The 19961-nt window shown below is 29.4% G+C and overlaps 3 protein-coding genes across 6 annotated transcripts in view; 2 read left to right on the top strand and 1 right to left on the bottom strand.

Annotated features, from left to right (window-relative positions):
• Window positions 1-11753, top strand: part of LOC132950245 (uncharacterized) — a 37954-nt gene extending 26201 nt beyond the window's left edge. For all 4 annotated transcript variants that reach the window (XM_061021578.1, XM_061021576.1, XM_061021577.1 and 1 more), the window contains exon 3: window positions 10689-11753. In XM_061021578.1, coding sequence (XP_060877561.1) covers window positions 10689-11168 — 480 coding nt within the window. In that variant the 3' untranslated portion in view covers window positions 11169-11753. The remainder of the gene's footprint in view (window positions 1-10688) is intronic.
• Window positions 11754-12841: 1088 nt separating this feature from the next.
• Window positions 12842-15485, bottom strand: LOC132950247 (DNA replication complex GINS protein PSF2). The gene is made up of 4 exons (XM_061021579.1): window positions 14965-15485; window positions 14793-14901; window positions 13782-13943; window positions 12842-13632 (listed from the first exon to the last, which is right to left on the bottom strand). Exons 1-4 carry the CDS (start codon window positions 15213-15215, stop codon window positions 13543-13545), a joined length of 612 nt encoding a protein of 203 aa, XP_060877562.1. The 5' UTR covers window positions 15216-15485; the 3' UTR covers window positions 12842-13542.
• Window positions 15486-15715: 230 nt separating this feature from the next.
• Window positions 15716-19263, top strand: LOC132950244 (probable cardiolipin synthase (CMP-forming)). Its single transcript, XM_061021574.1, has 2 exons — window positions 15716-15964; window positions 16679-19263. The coding sequence occupies exon 2, from the start codon at window positions 16714-16716 to the stop codon at window positions 17638-17640; it is 927 nt and encodes a 308-aa protein (XP_060877557.1). The 5' UTR covers window positions 15716-15964; window positions 16679-16713; the 3' UTR covers window positions 17641-19263.
• The last annotated feature ends 698 nt before the right edge of the window (window positions 19264-19961 follow it).

The following is a 19961-nucleotide window of genomic DNA, read 5'->3' as shown; positions in this document are numbered from 1 at the left end:
AATAATAATAATAATTAGAATCATAGTAGTCGAAACATGTTTCGATGTTGATTTCAAAATAATATGGTTCCTGGTGCGCAAATAAAATTAATCACCGGCAAATCCGCGAATCTCATCTGGGAATGGGCGAAACAAATAGTATAGATATACACATTACTCATTACTCCACACGGAATAATATTACGTTATAAATCGTAATCCTTAAGGTCCGCGACTTAAGGATACTATGATGATGCGATAATATATTTTATATTGTAATACGATATGGTATTATTCTTGGCACATTTCCAACGGTATCGTGAATCGCCACGAAACTAATTTGTACACACTTGTTGCACGGGGCGTGTGCGATGCGTTTTACAGACGACGATCGAGTGTCTCTGTGTACCTGTAAATATGTATATTATGTGTCGTGTGGTATTGTTCAATCTATGTTATACGTTTTTTTACACTTAAACGACAGAACGTCTTAACAATACCTATCATTGCGTGCTTCACGCGGGCACACAACTACGGTGACAGCTGCCGTCGTTTCGAAAATATAAATATAATTTACATTATATTATCTCGGTCGAGTGTGATACGCACTTGTCAATATACAGTGCCACGGTATCGGTGACCGCGGTGCAGTGGCGTGGCGGTGTTTAGGATAGGTTTAGATTTATCAAGTGTAATACCTATATTACACAAGTGCTTCTAGGCACTTAGAAAATAAATAACTTACTGGGGCGCGGCGTGGGTATATAGGTAATAGGTAGATACTTTTTTTAGTTCCGTTCACTGGTAGCTAATCGATAATGTCATGCAGGTAAACTGTCAGTATAAGTAACAATAATATTATAAAATAATACTGATTAGTGGTGAGCTAGTACCTACTGGCACATAAGTTCATGTAGCCACACCAAAAAGTCCTAATCAATTTCTTATAGATAAAGAATTTTCGTGAGCGACAAATAAACATCGTCGTCGTTAGTCATATATTGTATAGTATTTACCTACTATTATGCTTGTTGAAAACAATGAAATGCATAGTTTCATTTGACTGTTTGAGCTCGGACCAGTAAATGTTGTAATTAGTAGCGCAACAATTATAGTCCTATAAAATATTTATCTAAATTTTCCTTAACAAATAAGCAGTGTTCGGACTTATCTAGATAATAATTTTTTCATCTTATATTTTATCTAGATAAATAGTTACAAGGTATGTAAACATTCATCTTCGATGATTTTTTTACGAATCTAAATAAATTCATCTAAATACATTTTTTATTGATAAAAACCGCGAAATTGTACAAACGCATTTTTAAATATTTATACAGATTCTCAAACAATAAGTTTATGGTTTATAAATAATGTAATTATTTTTATGTGTATCATTATTATTATTATGTTCCTAATGCCCAACTAAAATATACCTAAATTTAAAACCATTTAAAAAATAATTGTATCTTTTTTTATCTAGATAAAAAAGTATTTATCTTTATCTTTATCTAGATAAATATGAGTTAAGTTATCTTTTATGTCTATCTAGATACATTTGAGTTGCATTATATTTATCTTGATAAAAAAATACTTATCTAATCCGAACACTGCAATAATAAGTCAGGTGTATTGTAATTTACTATAAGTTTTTTAAAAGGTATATGTATATTATAGGTCGGTACATACTTTTAATTTTGAGTGAATAGGGCTAGTTATTATTGAGTTATTCACGATGAAATAGATAAATATACAACTTGACTACATAATACACATAGCAGAACAATAAACAAGTACAAATTATAAAATGTCTTAGGTACCATGTCTTATGATGTAGTTAAGTCTATACCGTGACTATATCGTGACATACCACGCACTTGTAAACAAATATTCCTATTTGTAACCATATGGTTAGATCTTATACTATGGTAAAAGGTCACCATTTACAGTATTATCAGTACCTTTAAGTAAATCTGCAGTAAAACACTATCAACAACGCCATGCTGATAAAAAGTGCGATGATACGTTTTTTTTAAAGATTTATTAGGTACTAATTATACTTATAATATCACTATATGGTATAAATTAATCCTTTCGAGGGTATAATATATTATAATTTATAAATTATAATACATCGATCGATATTCTAGTATAACTGATGAAAAATGTTTTTTTGTTTTTTTTAAAATCAAATTCGTTATTTATTCATTTTGAAGCGATATTATAAGAGTTCAAAGATTAAAAGCCCCACTCACTATTGCGCTTATGCAGGTTTTAACGATAATGACGTAATTTTTTTATATTATAGACATAAATATGAATTCGCATTCAATTATGTAAATTGGTCTTAAAACGAAACGAACCGCGTAATAGTTACTCTCTATTATAATATAGTATTAACCTTAGTTTGTGGAACAGGAAACTATATAAATCAGAGTTCTAGATCGTAGATATACTTACGTATTTTTCAGCGAATAATTAGACCGCCGGGTTATACTTATATGACTATTTACATAGAAAAAACAAAACGTTTTAAACTGTTTAATCGAGAATCGCCAGACTGACCGACACGAACAAGGCTAATGCACTCTCAGACCTGTGAGCGCGGGTGTTGCGTGTGTGTGTGCCGTGCATACTGCATAATATTATTATAAACGCACACACAAACACACAAACATTCATTAAAGTCGGGCTCCGAAAAGTCTTTCTCCAGAAAGACCTTCGTTCAAGGCAATTTGGCAACTGTTACCGGGCGAGACGAAAACGTGTTGTGTTGCCGCATCGCCGAGCGTGACGTCAGTATTATAAACTATAAAGTTTTTTTTTCGCCGTTTTGTACAACGATATTTCGCTAATAGGGCCGAGCCCCCCCCCCCCCCTAGGGGATACCGCCGACACGTCTCGTACTTGGCATGTTTGTCATCCGGCCAGTTTTCCTATATCGTTATAGGCTTACTAATACCTGTATAATTATAAATTAACCTATGCAATTTAGTTTTATCAAATACAAATCGTTCTATTATTGTGAATAATATAGTATGTTTATATAGGTGCGTAGTAATTCTTTAGCTTTTTGACTTGAATTAAATACCAAATGCTCGACAATTATAAGAACGGTGTCGTGCAGCCGGGAAAATATCCCTAGAAATGTTACGTACCTAATCTTATAACTTAAATGCTTTTAAGTTTAAACGATTATAGATAATAAAATATTGGTTAATAATTTAATGTTTGAATAGGCACATAATTTATATTATATACACATTACATTTATTTATGCTACATCTAAATTTTTTCTGTAAAATGATAATAATATTATCATACTCAACAAAAATATACTTAAGGTTCAGGATCTAAGCCAAAAATTGTATTTAGAAAATATACAACCTGTACCTTGAGGCACAATACGCATATTATAAGATTAAAGAGAATTAGCTGTTGTATACTCGTATACGCGCCGATCACAGACGTAAACAAATAAACGAACCTTTTAATTATAATAAGCACTTTTATTAAAACTTTGACGTCCAGTGGCGATCGAGTATCACGATCAACACCTGGCTCTAACACTGGTGACTGGTGGTCAGTGATAATCGAATCACACAATCACCACTCACTGACCCTATTTCTGTCTAATCACATATTCCTTAAGTATCAATTTTACAATCGAAGCACTATTGGTAGTATCCAAATTAAGTTTAACCTAGTTACATTATACTTATACTTACTGACTATGCTTAAAATTTTACCAATTGTTATTTTATTATACATAATTGTTATCTTATCCTAATTTGGTGGAATGCATAACTATTGTTCTTCTATGTTGTTACTTAGCTTATTGAGTATTGTATGATTTGATTTATTTTGTTTTGGTATTTTACCTGTTACATATGATTGTTTACTTAACCTAGTTAATAGTTTTAATTATAATATTTTTTATATATTATGCAATATGCATGATACAACATAGCTTATGGATAGATACATTTTAAACCCATTGATGTCAGAAACATAGAATTACCTAAATGAAAATACATATTTTATTTTATTTTATTAAAAGTATTTACAATTTATAAAGTGTATATAATAGGTAATACAATAGGTAAATTTAATGAATGCATAAAGTAATTAAAATAATAATATGATGTAATACGAATGTAAGAAAATATCCATAAAAAATATAGTATTTAACTTAATAAATTGTACAGCCAATTTTTTTTCTTCAAAAATTATAATTATATAGGATTTATATTCACCATACAGCGATAAAATAAATTGGTGTAAAATAAATTTGTCTATACATTATTACAGCCGACTTGTGTAAGTATTGCATGTATATTCATATAAGTTTTAACGAGCGTAAGTTTAATACTGTTTAAATATATAATAGGTGTCTGGTGTACACTTATATATGTGAGTGCGTGTATAGGTATATATTTATTTATGGTTTATTGTCCCATAAGTACTATCAGGAAATGACCATGTATAAGACCACCTTAAGGCTTAAGTACAATAATCCACCAACTTTGTATTTTATCCGGCTTCGTTTTCGTGGTTATAGTGTTTACTGTTTAATATGAATAGCAATAATTATAAGGTCGATACACCGAAGAGGTTGTCTATACGTCTTTGTGTCTAGCATAATATTAGGTATATTGTATATACTAAAATAATACAAATATAATACAAATATATATTACGTGTACGGTGTACCTATATAGTCTATAGTGAATCTAATCTCGGGAGGATCACTCATTCACCTACGATACACGTTAAAAATAAATTAATAGCGTCACCACTATATAGACATGGATCAGACCGTATTTGAAAACTCGTGTTGAACACATTATGCGTGGTTGGAAACACTATACGCAAGCTGCATGTGCGTAGGTTAGGTAGTATTATATGACATAGGTCCTTGCTCAAAAATGTTTTTCTATATCCTGTTGACCAGACCGCGTATAAGTCTCAATTGTTATTAATTTTTTATCGTCTTATTCGGTGATGACTGATGAGTAATGAGTAACTAAACTATACAGTGCCCACCCGCGGGGGCGTTTTTAGTTTTTAGAACTACCTTGGTGGCCTGTGACAAAATTGAATCTTAGCCTTATATTTAATTGTTGTTATGCCTACCGCAGGGCGTGATTCTTTTGACAGTAAACACTCGTTATCTCGAAAAATTGTTTTGAAACATTGTATTAATAATATTTTAATGGTAGGTATAGGTAATAGTATAGGTAATATTTAAAAAAAGTATTCATTTTTACAATTATTTTTCGTTATACTTTTTACTTTTTTACGTATTTGAATGACAACATACCATTTTACTTTCCTATTAAATGAAGCAGAACATTTTACTGAGAATTTGTATCTATAAAAATTGATTTTCGAGCGTGCAGTTAATACTTAATTAGTAAGGTCAATTCAGGCGTTATAAATTATAACTTATAATATTCTTTAAAGTTTGGATTAGCGGCGAGTTGAGGGTCGACATTTTGTGGGTTATCCCTTTACTACTCCATTATAAGCTCGTCTAAACTTTAAAATATACTTATAAGTTAGAACTGAATAACTCTATACTCGTTTTAAATTTTATTTTATATAACGATCAAAGTTTTAAAGAAATTCGAATATGAGATTAAAAATTTGAGATAACGAGTGCTATTTACCTAATTGTTAATCATTATTAGGTTCATTAGTATCTGAATATTGTTAACTTTCAAAACGATTATTGTTTAAATATAATTCATAGTATGATCATAGAATATTATAGTATTCATGAAGTGAACCTTTTATCAACGCTATTATATAGGGCTTTTCAGACTTTTTGTTTGGCGATGTGAATGTAAAACATTTTTGAAGTAGCCCGTGAAAATTAGTCAGACTAAAATTTGACACACTTTCAAAATAAATTGAAATTGTGCCCCAGAGTACACCAATTCGATGTATATACCTAATAATAAATAATAAAGAACGATCGCACACCAAATACGGAGTAATATTTTAGCGATAATTTAATATTTTATTAAAAAAAATAACCGTCATTAAAATAACAAAAAAATAATAACCGATATTTTTACTGACACATTTATGACATCGAAGCATTTTTTTAGCTATTCCATGAATACATTATCTACCAGCAATATACAATTAGGTAAAAGGTAGTATTTATAGATTTTTCGCGTGGAATATTAATATAACACTTAATATTATATTTGTACATATGGCAAAAACGTAGGTACCAATTTATCGTGATCGAATATTATCAATCGCGATTGTATACTAAATAATATATTATATTGTAGGTATATAACGTATACATATATAACATTTTAACATATAGGCATGTTGCGTATTATAGCAACAAAAACAAATTAAATATAAAACCGCATTTTCGAGGGCATCTCGCGCGTATATCTCTGAATATCTATTCTACAGCTTACAAATTAAAAATCAAACAGTAAACGTTGAGAGTTCAGAGCGTTATAATATGAAAATCAAGTGATATATTATTTAATATTAGATATTGTTAATACTTTATACCTACTTTACACGTTATGATATACGTGCATTTATTTTCATTTGTACGTATCTCCGGGAGTCTTTATGACTGTTTATTATATTATATACCTATACAATAAGCGTTGAATAGGTACTTGTATATACACAGGTTAGTAGCTTCAAAATCATTTCCCCATTCGTTTTTATCGATCTGTCTGCGCGTGAACATGTTTTTTCTACAACGCGATTACACGTTTATAACCTTAAGATAACGAACCTTGGTGCGACATCCTCTTAAGGACCTACACTCGAAAAAAAATAGTTTAAATTACACAAAATGTAGCAATACACCGTCTCTCTGCCGTGTTATTGTATTGTAAATACAATGATAATTGATAATAATATATTATATAGTGTAACAATTAATAATATTAAATATTAATGTACAACATGAAATATTATAGTATATATAATAGCTATTCACATTTACGACAAATTGACCGCTGTTACTCGCTCGTAATAAAAATTCACTTTTCCAAAATATACACAACTACCACTGCACAAGCCCATTAAATTATAAGTATTAAATTATCGTCAGTTTTGAATATTAGATACAATAATAATTAATATGATGTATAAGTCAGCTGAAATAGCCAATATAATACGGTTGTATTTATTTATAAACTTGAACATAATATTGTTGTCGGCAATAGGTAGCCATAATAGCTATTGTATATAATATCCATTTATACTGCAAGCCTATGCTGATCGTAAGTTGAAAAATATTTATCGGTCAATAAGTTTTTTTTTTAATGTACCTAGGTACACACATTTGTCATTGTTTAGGAGCTCTGTCCAGCGTATGTTGTGTAACGGCAGTGTTAGCAGCAGCGCGAGTGAACGGTGTACGCCGTATAATATATATAGTAATATTATTCTCGCGAAATTTTGACACGATATAGTTCAAGGTGAGGCCCGCCCGCCCAATTACTATTTTCGACTTCCGTAGAGATCAACGCGTCAAAGTGTTCTGCAACTTACAAGTATAAATGAAAGGTTAGGTTCACCAATGAAGTGCGGAGCGAACCGAAGTCAATTATTATATTTTATACTCGCGAATTGAAATATAAGTATGTTACCTACGACCTAGGTACCTACCTATTATATTAGAATTATATTATACACTTATATATGTAGATATATTGAGTAGCCTGGAGTAGGTTCTGCCACAAATAGGCTGCAGTGGTAAATTGCGTAAATCTTTAACAAATAAAAATACTGCAGCACGTCAAACCACGATTTTTCGTCGCGTCAACCAGCTATTGTGTGACGTAACGATTTATATGAAAATAATTGACTGCCATGAATTTTTAATAATGTAGTTGTGCTCTGCAGACGTTATTATATCAAAAAAAAAATTAATATAATTCCGAACTCTAATATACATGATAATTATATATTTTCATTATTATTGTATATTTTTGCACCTCTCAAGTTCATCGGAACGATCTTGAAAACTGTATAGATACTACCTACGTATCTGCCGTAGCAACGTTATGTCATAAGACAATTTTTTTACTCACGAGTTTGAACATTGTATTGTGTGTGTGTGTGTGTGTGTGTTTGTATCTACTTGTGCGTGTAGTGGCTGTAGCAAAAACTGCTTCGATTTTTTTGTATGGCGTGCTGTTACATTACGTATTATTAATAATAATAATAAAACAATGAGAAATAAATAATTATCGTAGCCGTTATTACAATAATATATTTAGATAAACCTTGTAGTGCTTGTGCTCGGAATTACTTCAGATTTTATATTTATTTTGAAAAACGACCGGCATTAATAATAATTATAATTGTTATAAACGAAAGCAGCTAACATATAGTTGCTAAATTAAATTTCTTACAGCTAGACATACCGTAACGTCAGTATAACAATATAATAATTAATATGTATCTACCTATGTAAACTTGTATACAATGTGTCAATGTACCATCTCTATAAGTTGGCTATGTTTATGATTGTGGCTTTCAAGAAAAAAAAATAAAACAATAAACGAAAAACGCTCATCGGTTCGATCACGGACTAAGATATATATAATATAATATCTTAGTCGATGGTGTCGACTATCAAATAATATTTTTATAACTACCTGTATGAAGTTTCGAAAAATGTTATCATCTATTCATATAGGTAGGTAGCTTATATACCGAAAGAATCTATTGGCCTCAATTAGCCCTAGGTAGTTAGGGGTTATAGGCTATAGGCTATAAATGAGGATACTTTTTTTAGTCATTTCAGTTATAATGTGAAATCTAAAAAAATATTCACGATATAAAGTTGTACTAACAGATATGAAATAATAATTGTACCTACCTGTAAATTCAAAATTATTAATTACCTATCTGAAAATCTGTATAAATTTATTATTGATACAAAACAATACATAGGGGGGAATAAAAAAAATAGATACGTTGCACCAAAACTCTTAATAATACAATCCTATATGGGCTATATCCTATATTATTATAGGTACAAATGTACAATCAATTTTCCATTACTATTATGTATTCGTGTATTATGTGTACCTGGTAATACCTGGTAGGTACCTACTATATGTCAACTATATGTTCGCCAAATGAATAAATTACCGTGGAAATGTGAGATTTTCAATCAATAATCGCATTAGTGTCTTAAAACAAAGAAAAGAGAAAAATGTACATTCATAATCAATAATTTTAAATTATGATAGTTACGTCTATAATACTGTACTACGAGTTACGGCCTAGTTTATTTTTTGCACATTTCCATACATACTTTTGCAAATATTCAAATACAGAGGTAATCCAGATAATACATAATGTCCTATGGACTATGATATTATATATTTATGTAGATATATGATATAGACATATAGTCTAGTATGAATGAGTAAATGAGTTTCAGTAGTCTCAATTTATGATGCATGTAGTCCGAAATTATACGTAAATACCTACTGACAAAAGTTGGATAAATTATTCTTCATCAATATTTATTATAATATATACATAATATTATTATGTATAACTTTACTATGATACTCTGATACCCAAAATAGTAAAAAAAAAATGCTTTTAGTCCCCCTTCCCCCCACTCCTTCCACTAAAGTAATAGAATTACAATTCTCTAGCTTATGCCTTAATATAACAATGCATGCTTTAAATTTTCCGAAATCAATTTCATTTAAATTTTTTATCATGTAATCTAATAAATATGTTTTGTATCTAATTTATAATTCCCCTAAAGTTTAAACGTTTGAAACAAAAAAAAATAATAACAAAAAGTTAGGTAGGTATACCTACGTTTGTTTGCACCTCCAGTTAATTTTCCAGTCACGCTATTAACCAATAAGGTTCAACCTATTATATGGCTATATAGTGGCCATACAATAGGTATATGTTATTATATACAATATACCTACATATATATTTATGCTAGTTTATATATATAAAAGTAGTTTTATTTTACGTAACCCTATCGTGCTTTGAAATGTAATATAGGCTATATACTATAAAGTATATATAGTATAGCATAATATATACCTACGTTCTGTATAAATATTCTATATCGTTGGCCCCCAGTCCCCACTTTGTAATTGTAAAAAAATCAATTTTGATGATTATATCATGAAAATATAAAAAAAATCTCCCATTATTTTAGGTCAAATAAATTCAACTATAAAATTATTGACAAGTAACAATACATATACGATACACATATAATAATATAACAATTAATAAGTGCATCAATAATTTGGTTGTTTTCCGCACCTACACGGCTCGCCTCCATACCTATATTATTGTATTGACTCAGATGTTATAGTATTTTTATGTTTTTAAAATGCTCAAACGATTGTCGTACCTACCTACCTATATGGATTATTCTATGTTATGATATATCATATACAGAGTGATTCATCAATCATGCTCATCCCCATTGTTCCTTTAATGATTTATTTATTTCAATTTATTTATTGGTTTAACCTATCATAGGCAAAAAAAAAGCCCATAACACTGCCTGCAGGACAACCCTGTTTGGGAATGATCCTTATTCCTTAGCGAATAAGTCGTCTATACATAATAATTAATAATATTATGTTCTATAACTTAAGTTGGTACCTATAATCTATATTAAAATTGACGTTTTTTTTGTCAACTGTTCGCAGGAGTCGATAGACCACATCCACGTGATATCACTGGACCCACCTGTGCGGTTGGACGAGAAGCCGCCGGACTACGCTTCGGTGGTGGACGTGCCGCCGCCCAGTTACGATGACGCGATCAAGTTGGACCCGCAGCGACTGATGGACAGCAGTGGGCACCGGGCGGCGAGGGACACATGTTCCATAACCGTGGTTCCGCCAGACGAGTGCGACAACAAAACGTCGTCCGCTAACGAGGTCGCGGTGCCGGTCGTCGATACTACAACTGCATCGCAGCCGACGACCAAGCTGGCGCAGGCCATCCGAAAGAGCATACGCGACATACGCAAGCAACTGACGAACACGGTGAGCGACGGGGCGGTGGACGTGGAACAACAGCAACAGAGCGGTTCCGCGGTCGTCCATGGCAGTGACGCCGCCTCGGCCGCTCTCCGCAAGTCCGACGCTCAGACCGTGGCCACCAACGCGGCAACAACCGACTAGCGTGCAATAATGTTATTATCGATGTATTGATATTATATTATATTTTATTGCAATACATCGTTAATGATGTTATATTGTTGCTGCTGTATTGTTGCGGTCCGTGCGCGGACGCGTTTTCTTTCACAAGACTGAAATCACAAAACTTTATATTATATTATTATAATAATGATTAGGTACGATTTAATATATTATATGATACATTTAAACTTATTATAATATTATTATTAGATATAAGGTCTATATTTTGTCAGTTGGTTTGCACGCGCTTCGTGTTTTTCGATTGGTACCATTATATTGTTCTGTGCTACTGCAGTGCTGCAATGTTACCCGAAAGCGTCGTGATTTACCCAACATTTATTGTTAAAATATTATTATTATTGTCATTGTTATTATAACCTACCTATCATTGTCGCCCAGTAAGTTGTAATATTGGGAAGTCGAGAGTAACGCCTACGAAATCGTCGATTCCTGTATAATTATATTAAAATATTGTTCCGTCGACGAGTTCAAAATACATTTGTGTTACTAATTAATATAATACACCTAACATGAATAAATTAAAAAATATTTAACGTTCACGTCATACGATATGTGTTGAGATGGTGCATGAACTATCTGTTTCATTTTACCTTCTTTCCATCATACATAATATTTTGTAATAATAATATAATGTTATGCTTTGTATAGTGTATACCTATTGGCTATTTGCAGTTAGAGCTTCAGAAGTCAGACCGTGTCAGAGTTTACAATATAATATACTGCACGAGCATGATCTTATTTGAAATGATTTGCATACTATGTCTGAAATGTTTTTGACGATTTAAAATTATAATAATATTAGGTACCTATACTTATTACCTATACACAAAATTCAGATTAAAAAAAAAATGTGTCATTATTTTTCATTATTACAATATGAGCATATAGTTATTGGGTATAATATGGTAATTTTTTCAACCATTTTTAATTACCTGGTATTTAGGTCACAGAATACCTACTACAATAAACTTCAATTGATTTTTTACATACTGCAGTTTTTTATAATGGGTAAATTGTATGCAACTGCAACTGCAATAAAATGTTTAAATAGATTTTACCTAATCTATTTAAGGTTGATTTAACCTAACCTATAAGAATTTATCTACATTAAATATTAAATAATTCTGTACCCTGGAGGTAAACAACACGTCATGTCACAAAATAGTAATTGCACCGGTGATAGGTCCAAATGGTGTTCTTACCTCTAAAAAAGTGGACATGGTTTTATTTTTAGTCTTATTTCCGTTACTAATGATAATGGGACATATACCTTTACATAGAGGGGAAAATGTACAAGGACTTAGGACGTGGAGCTAACTCAATTTCGAAAAAAAATTGATTTGATGTCCTCTACCTCCAGGGTACACAACTGTAAATTGTATTGAATACATATTAACAATGTATGAGTAATGTCAAAAATATATTTTGATTTACAAAAATAATTGTTTAACAATTTAAAATAATAATTACTTACTTTATAAACAAAAGTAATACAAATATAAAAATGGCTTTGTGAATTTTATACTCATCAGAAATCTTTGAGGACAAATAACATATTAAATAAATAAATATTTACCATATTATACTTCCAGTATAAATAATTGATCAATTTTGTAAGAAACAAAGAATATACATATTTAATAAAAATTTTCCATTATATTAGATGACTGAATAATACATCATAAATATTATGCTCAACAGTCGTGATGTGTACATTGTTATCAATTGACTATTATATTTTAAATTAAAATTGAGTTGTTTTTTTAACTTTTAATACGAGAGTACAATCAGTTGTATAGATTATGAATGTTATTATTTATAAGCATATGTACACTTAAAATATAAACATTCTTGCTTAACCTTGGATATATCCTATATATGGTAAGTATAGTTTGATCTTGACATTTAAAATAATACCATACTGCAATCACAATTAAGTATACGCCCAACAACATTTATTGATTATCATTGTTTATAACTAAACTTATAGACTTATTACATTTTACATAGTATTTTTGTTAAATTTGAAAATATGAGATTTTTAATTTTTGAAGACTTTTTGCCTCATACTAGTCTTACCTAATATATCTAAAAAGTTATTGTAGAAATAAAAATATAATACTTAACATTATGAAGCACTTACCATAATAAAACAATGTTTTTAATCTTGATTAAAGAAAACAAATGTTTAGATCAAGACAATCCAAATATTTCAGACTTAACATATTAAAAATATTACAATCTTTATTTTACATGATTTGTTTAACAAATAATTTAACCCGATCCCAGTGAAAAGAATCACAATTCTGACTATTTTAAGTATAAATAAATAATTTTACAAGGATAATGAAAAAGATGTTGAACTACTAGGAGTTGCTACTGAAGATTGACTGCTGTCTTCTCTGTCGTCACTCGAGTTAATGTGCTAAATAAAAAAATTAATTTAACATAGTAAATTGATATTTAAACTTATGTTTATGATATTAGTGTTCTCTTTTATTTAAAAAAGTATTATTTGTTAAAAAAGATAAACAACAAATAGTAAAAATAGGTAGAATATATTTTATATCTTACTTCATGGAGTGTCATTAAGGCATCCAATGTATCTGGGAATATTGGTCTCACAGAATTAATCTCCATTGGGGTCAAATGGTTTAAAGAAGCTTGAACACGACCTTCTTTAACGAATAAATCAACAGAAGATCTTAATTTTGCTATTCTTAAATCCCATAGATCCTTTAAAAAATAAATCAATGTAATTAATATTTTGTAACAAACTTGATTGTATTAAAAAACATTTTTATTAAACTTAAATATTAGAATGAGCTAATATTGTGAAGCTGTTTGCTTAACACTGCCATCCAAATGCATTAGTTAAGAACAATACTATTCATTGTGTAAAATATATTTAACAAATATTAATTTTTATTTTAATGTAATTGAATGGTAATTATTGGAACAATTGCGATTGGCTACTACGCAAAATCTAAGTAAATCAATCAACACCTACAAAAATTATAATGTCAAAAAAAAATTGCACAAAATAAATCATTAATTAATTTTGCTCTTATCACTCCCTATGCCGGTCTGTTCCAGTTGCAAAACTCCCAGGTTTCAATGGTACACCTAAAAGAGAAGCCTTAATACTTCTAAATATAAATACAATAATAAATTTTCTTCTTCAATAACTTCTTCATAAAAAACTTCAGATCACCAATACTAAGTGTTTGCGCTCAATTCTCACAATGTAATCTAAAACTCAAGATATTACTTAAATTTGAAAAAAATAAAAAAGCGTGGTAGTTTGAGTGCAATTATGCCTGGAATTGTATTAGTTAATAAATGTTTCAGAGATAGAGAATTAATGGCATAGCCTATGAACTAGTTACTGAAAGTACATTAGTCAATAGGTAAAGGTAGAAGTAATACTATTGTTGTTCCCATCTCATTTGTGATACCACATGAAATAAAAAGGAACATCAGGTATTTAAACTATGATTTTCCCATCAAAATATCATAAATGAGAATAATAATCAGAATGTAATACTATATTATATAATTATAAACCTGGGTATATTAACTCACTTTAACCGCCGTTTTTATATCGTTCCCTTGCGGAATATCTTCACTGGCAACAGTCAATAACATTTGAGTGATTTCCAGGTAAAAATTGGTTGGTAACTGTGTGAAAAATCTGAAATAATCAAAGGTTAATAGAAAGGTACAATTTGGTCAGTACGGATGACGTTTACTGTACTTGGACGCTTTCTCTTCTTCAAGTCTTTCTTGCAATTTGTCAACGGTCATCCAGTCGGGGGCTAGGATACGACACGTCTTTTTTTGTCGCAGATTCAGTGCCACCCAAATGGGAACGTTCAACGGCAGACCTGCTCGGAACGGACCATAAGAACCGCATATCAGGTGTACGTGGCTGGCATGATTGAACGTCGGCACAATCTGAATGATTTCATTTTCGGCCATGAACTCGATTTCAGCAGGGTGCATCATTTTGGCAAATGTCCTCGACGACGATTCTGTTGACAATTTTATAACGCACGAGTACTACCTACGATTTGTCAGTTGGGTAATCACAATAAGCAAACTAAAGTCGAACTGAAAAAAACTTATAATTTTGTTCATGGTTGAAACATGAAACTACCTAATACATGTAAAAACTATTTTTTTGTGATAGTGAATTTTGTTCAATTGGCGGGAATTTAATTGGACATAACCTCGGAATCCCGAGGCAGCTGTTTGCCGTCCGTTTTCGGAAACTGTCGGCAGAACAACAACAACGCGTTTTTCTTTCGATACACTTTTGATGGACGAAATTAATATTGTTGGTTTATATCATGGTCCTAATAGTTTTAATTTAAAAATTCAGAGTCGTCGTTATTCGTTTTAAAAAAAAAATTTAAAAAATGTATTATCTATTTATTTCCCAAAATACTTATCACACTTAGTTCGCTTATCACTTTTCGGGAGATCTGACCCCGGCCATCATTCGGGGCTCGGGCATCGGTGCATCACGATCATTGACACTGACACTGACACTCGGGCCTACTTAACTATCAAAATAATGCTTTAATATCAATTTTTCATTTTAAATCGATTAATAAAATCCTATTAATGAATTTGAGTTAAGTTTGTAGTCACTAAATTATATTACCTAACTATAACTTCATTATTGAATCAAAACAAGATAACTCTGTGCTGTTGAATAAAATATTTTTGTTGTCGCTATTGTATCATATGAAGTGAGTATAATATAATACCATGTATTAAGACACCTTAAGACCATTGTTATTTGTTATATTTAAAAATTACATTACCATAATAAATAAAATGTCTATAATTTAATTCTAAGTACTTAACTCTTTACATACCTCTTTTACAACTTAACAAGTTGAATTAAAAATAATTTTACATCATACAAATTAAAAATAACTAAGAATCAAGAAGCTAGGTTAGGTTAACATTTAACACCAAACCAAACTAAATATAATTTCCAGTTTATTTATTGTTGTATTAATTGTATTTACAGTAGAATGCGCTTATTACAATGCCATAAGTAATGATAGGTATTACGGATAAAACAATTTCCATCCATGTACTTGGTTGGTTTTATATCTCATATGTTTTTGTTTTTGTCATCCGAATAAAACAATCTGATTTTCTAAGTCCCTTTTAGATCAGTATAATGTATTCAGTATTTGTTCGTAACAACAATACATTAAATTAAATGAGAAGAGTCGTAATGATAAAAAGTAAAATACAATACAATTAAAAATGTATGTAATTAGGTCACATAAAGGTTTAGGTATATTTTATGTGGTTAGGTTTTCACTTAGGTATCAACATTAAAATCATGAGAATAAATGAATGAATTACCTACTTGAATTTAATTCTTCATTTTGTTTATTAAATACAGTAATATAAGAACTTTGTGTTAAAATCATTTATTTTTACAGTGATAAGAAGAAAGAACTACAGAACTCAGTGAAAAATGCATCATCTATTAAAATATATATTTTCTTCAAGCCAATGTTGCTGTAAAATGTATTTACCTCAGTGCAGAATGTGTTTTCCAACTGTAACTGCAAACAATAATTCATTTTTATCAGTCCGATTGTATAAAAATCACAGGATTATGGCAAATGTTTATTTTGCGGATGATCGATTTTCAAAGCGCCATAATAAATTAAAAAATGCCATTCGAGATAAACAGATTATTTTACAAAAAACTAAACAAAAATTTCAAACCAAAGGTAAATTTATACTAGATGACATCAAGGAAACTAAATCAAAGGTACGGGATACTATAAAGGAGAATGTTTGGACAATACCTAACATGCTATGTATGACTAGAATAATCCTAAGTCCTTACTTGGGTTATCTTATTGTCAATGGAAACTTCGAGTATGCCCTCAGTTTTGTGGCCATAGCAAGTGTAACAGACTTAGTTGATGGGTGGATTGCTAGGAATTTCCAAGGTCAGAAATCGAAATTAGGTAGTTTTTTAGACCCAATGGCTGACAAAGTACTTGTGGGTACTATGTTTTTCACATTGACTTATATAGATTTAATCCCAATATATCTTACCGGTATAATAATATTAAGGGATCTGGTTTTAATTGGTGCTGCCTTCCAAATTCATTATATGTCAATACCTAAACCTAGGACTTTAAGTAAATTATTTGATGTCACCAACACCAATGTTCAATTAGCACCCATGTTCATAAGCAAGGTGAATACTACAGTTCAACTAGCAATGGTTTGTGCTACTTTAGCAGCTCCAGTGTTTGAATTTGTCGATCACCCTGCACTCAAAGTGTTATGGTGGCTAACAACTGCTACTACAGTGTCATCGGCAGTAAGTTATATAGTGCATAGAAAAAAGACTTATAAAATATTTAATAACCAAAAAAGATAAATTGTTTTACCTATCCTACACACATAAATAACAGTATCTTTGACAAGAAATGTTTTGATTTTAATATATTTAAGACAAATTATTATAAATGTAGGTATATATTTACTATGTGTAAACATTGAATATAATTTATAAAGTATTATATGTATAATGAATTCCAAAAATATATAATTTTGTTCAAATTAGTAACTTTTATCATATTAAGTCCTTACAAGTAACAATAGTTATAAGTTAAAATATTTTACTGTTGAATCATTCATCTAACATTAATTTCAGTTAAAAATATTATTTTATTATCTAATAAATTAAACTTGCTAAGTTTAAATAATTATTTTTGATGTACATTTTCAATTTTTTTTTTCTTATACAATATAATATATTATACTATATTCCTGTATTTTATGTACTTTGTCATTTTGATATTAATATATTGTTTTGTCAGTAGTATTTTTTAAGACTGATTTAGTATTACTTTAATGATCGTTAATATTATAAAATTTTAATATTATTAGAACAATATTCATTTTTATCTAAGAAAAAGTTTTAAGATATTTAATTTGTGAATTGTATACATGTACAAGTGAAATAATAATTATAGTGTCATGTTATTTCAAAATACGATCTACATAATAAGTGACATAATATAAAATATAATATACTGTAGAATTTGGCAGTGACGGATCCAAGGAGAGGGCAAAGGGGCATTTGCCCCCCAGTCTCCATAGTTTTCCTTTGTATTACACTGTGTTAAGCCAATTTTGGAACTTTTTGTACTTTTGCCCCTTCATGCCTCTCCAAAAATTAAGCCCTGGATCCGCCACTAGTATTTGGCGTATATGTATAAAATAAAATAAAATGTAATTTAATAAGTCAATAATTTGAATAATAAGAAATATTAACACTCTGATGTGCATCAGCATTATTTCACAGAAAAAACTATTAAGATTATGATTCATGTTCAAGATGGATACCTACATGGCTACATTAGCTCCATAAATGATTGGAGTAATAAGCTAGTATTAATTATGGCCAAATTATTAATATTTTTTCATGTATACATACTATATCAAAAACATAGTGTACAATGTGATAAAAATGTAGACAGCCAAAATAATTTAAAATATTGGAATATTAATTATTTTGAATTAAAGCAAATAAAACAAATTTATATCAGTGAAATTTATAATTTTTAATATTCAACACGTAACATTTCAGAAAACCAAAGCTTAATTTTAATTTTAATTTTTAATACTAATAATTAGTATATTTTATTACTAATATACTAGTAGTAAAATTGGTGATAATTTGTATTTAGTTTTTTGTAATTAAGATTTAAATATTACATAAATTATACTATAAAATAGTGTTGTCAAAAGACAAAAGTCAAACAGTAAATACCATATTATATATTTTTATTTGTTTCAAATTATTTTTGTATAAATTATTTTATTGTTATATTTATTATATTATTTCAAAAAATTTGTTTGTTTTTTTTATTAAACTGACAAAAACTTACTGGAACTTCTGTACCTATGTATTACACCTTTTATAATGGCCAGGGACAGCAATACATATGGTGCCAAAAAAATAAAACTGCTTTACCCTACCATTTCACATTATAAATTAGATATTATAAATCAAAAAAATCATGTTTGTTTAAAAAATTTTATTTTTTTTTATATAACAAGTTATTACTCAAGCAAATAGATTATACTGTTATTATACTGAAAAGTCTGAAAAAAATTGTATACATGTGTTTTTAATATTTTTAGATTGCTGTAAGAGCAACTTATGAACCTAAGAACATTGTATTACATTTTCAAGCTTCTTAACTAACAAATACAATTTGCATCATTCATTAATTGACAAAAAACTAAATACTTGAACATTTCAATTAATGCTTTTAAATAAGTAACACAAAAAGAGCTAAAATATTTTAGTAATTGTATCATTAATGTTATTGCTGATATAAATGTTTGGTGAAAACATTATGTAAAATTTCCAATTTGTAGAACTTGGTTTTGCGTGATGACAATTTTTTTCTCAGAATATTTCTAAAGTAGATAGCTACTAAGAATTATTTACTTTTTCCTTCCCTCAGCTACCAAATTACATCTTGTTAAGTATTCAAATACTTTTTTAGTATTTCAAAACTTTTTAAGTGTTATTTAAATACTTTCAAAATATTTTTTCTTTGTATTTTATTCCAGAATACTAAATATTATTTTCTTTTTACTGTCGTTATTCAATAAACAATATTTTTATAAATGTTTGTTTTAAGTATCTGTATCGATACTTAAATACTTTTACAAGACTGCTGG

This window comes from Metopolophium dirhodum, chromosome 8 (genome assembly GCF_019925205.1).
Source record: "Metopolophium dirhodum isolate CAU chromosome 8, ASM1992520v1, whole genome shotgun sequence".
NCBI classification, from domain to species: domain Eukaryota; kingdom Metazoa; phylum Arthropoda; class Insecta; order Hemiptera; family Aphididae; genus Metopolophium; species Metopolophium dirhodum.
This window is presented reverse-complemented; position numbering and strand designations above follow the sequence as displayed.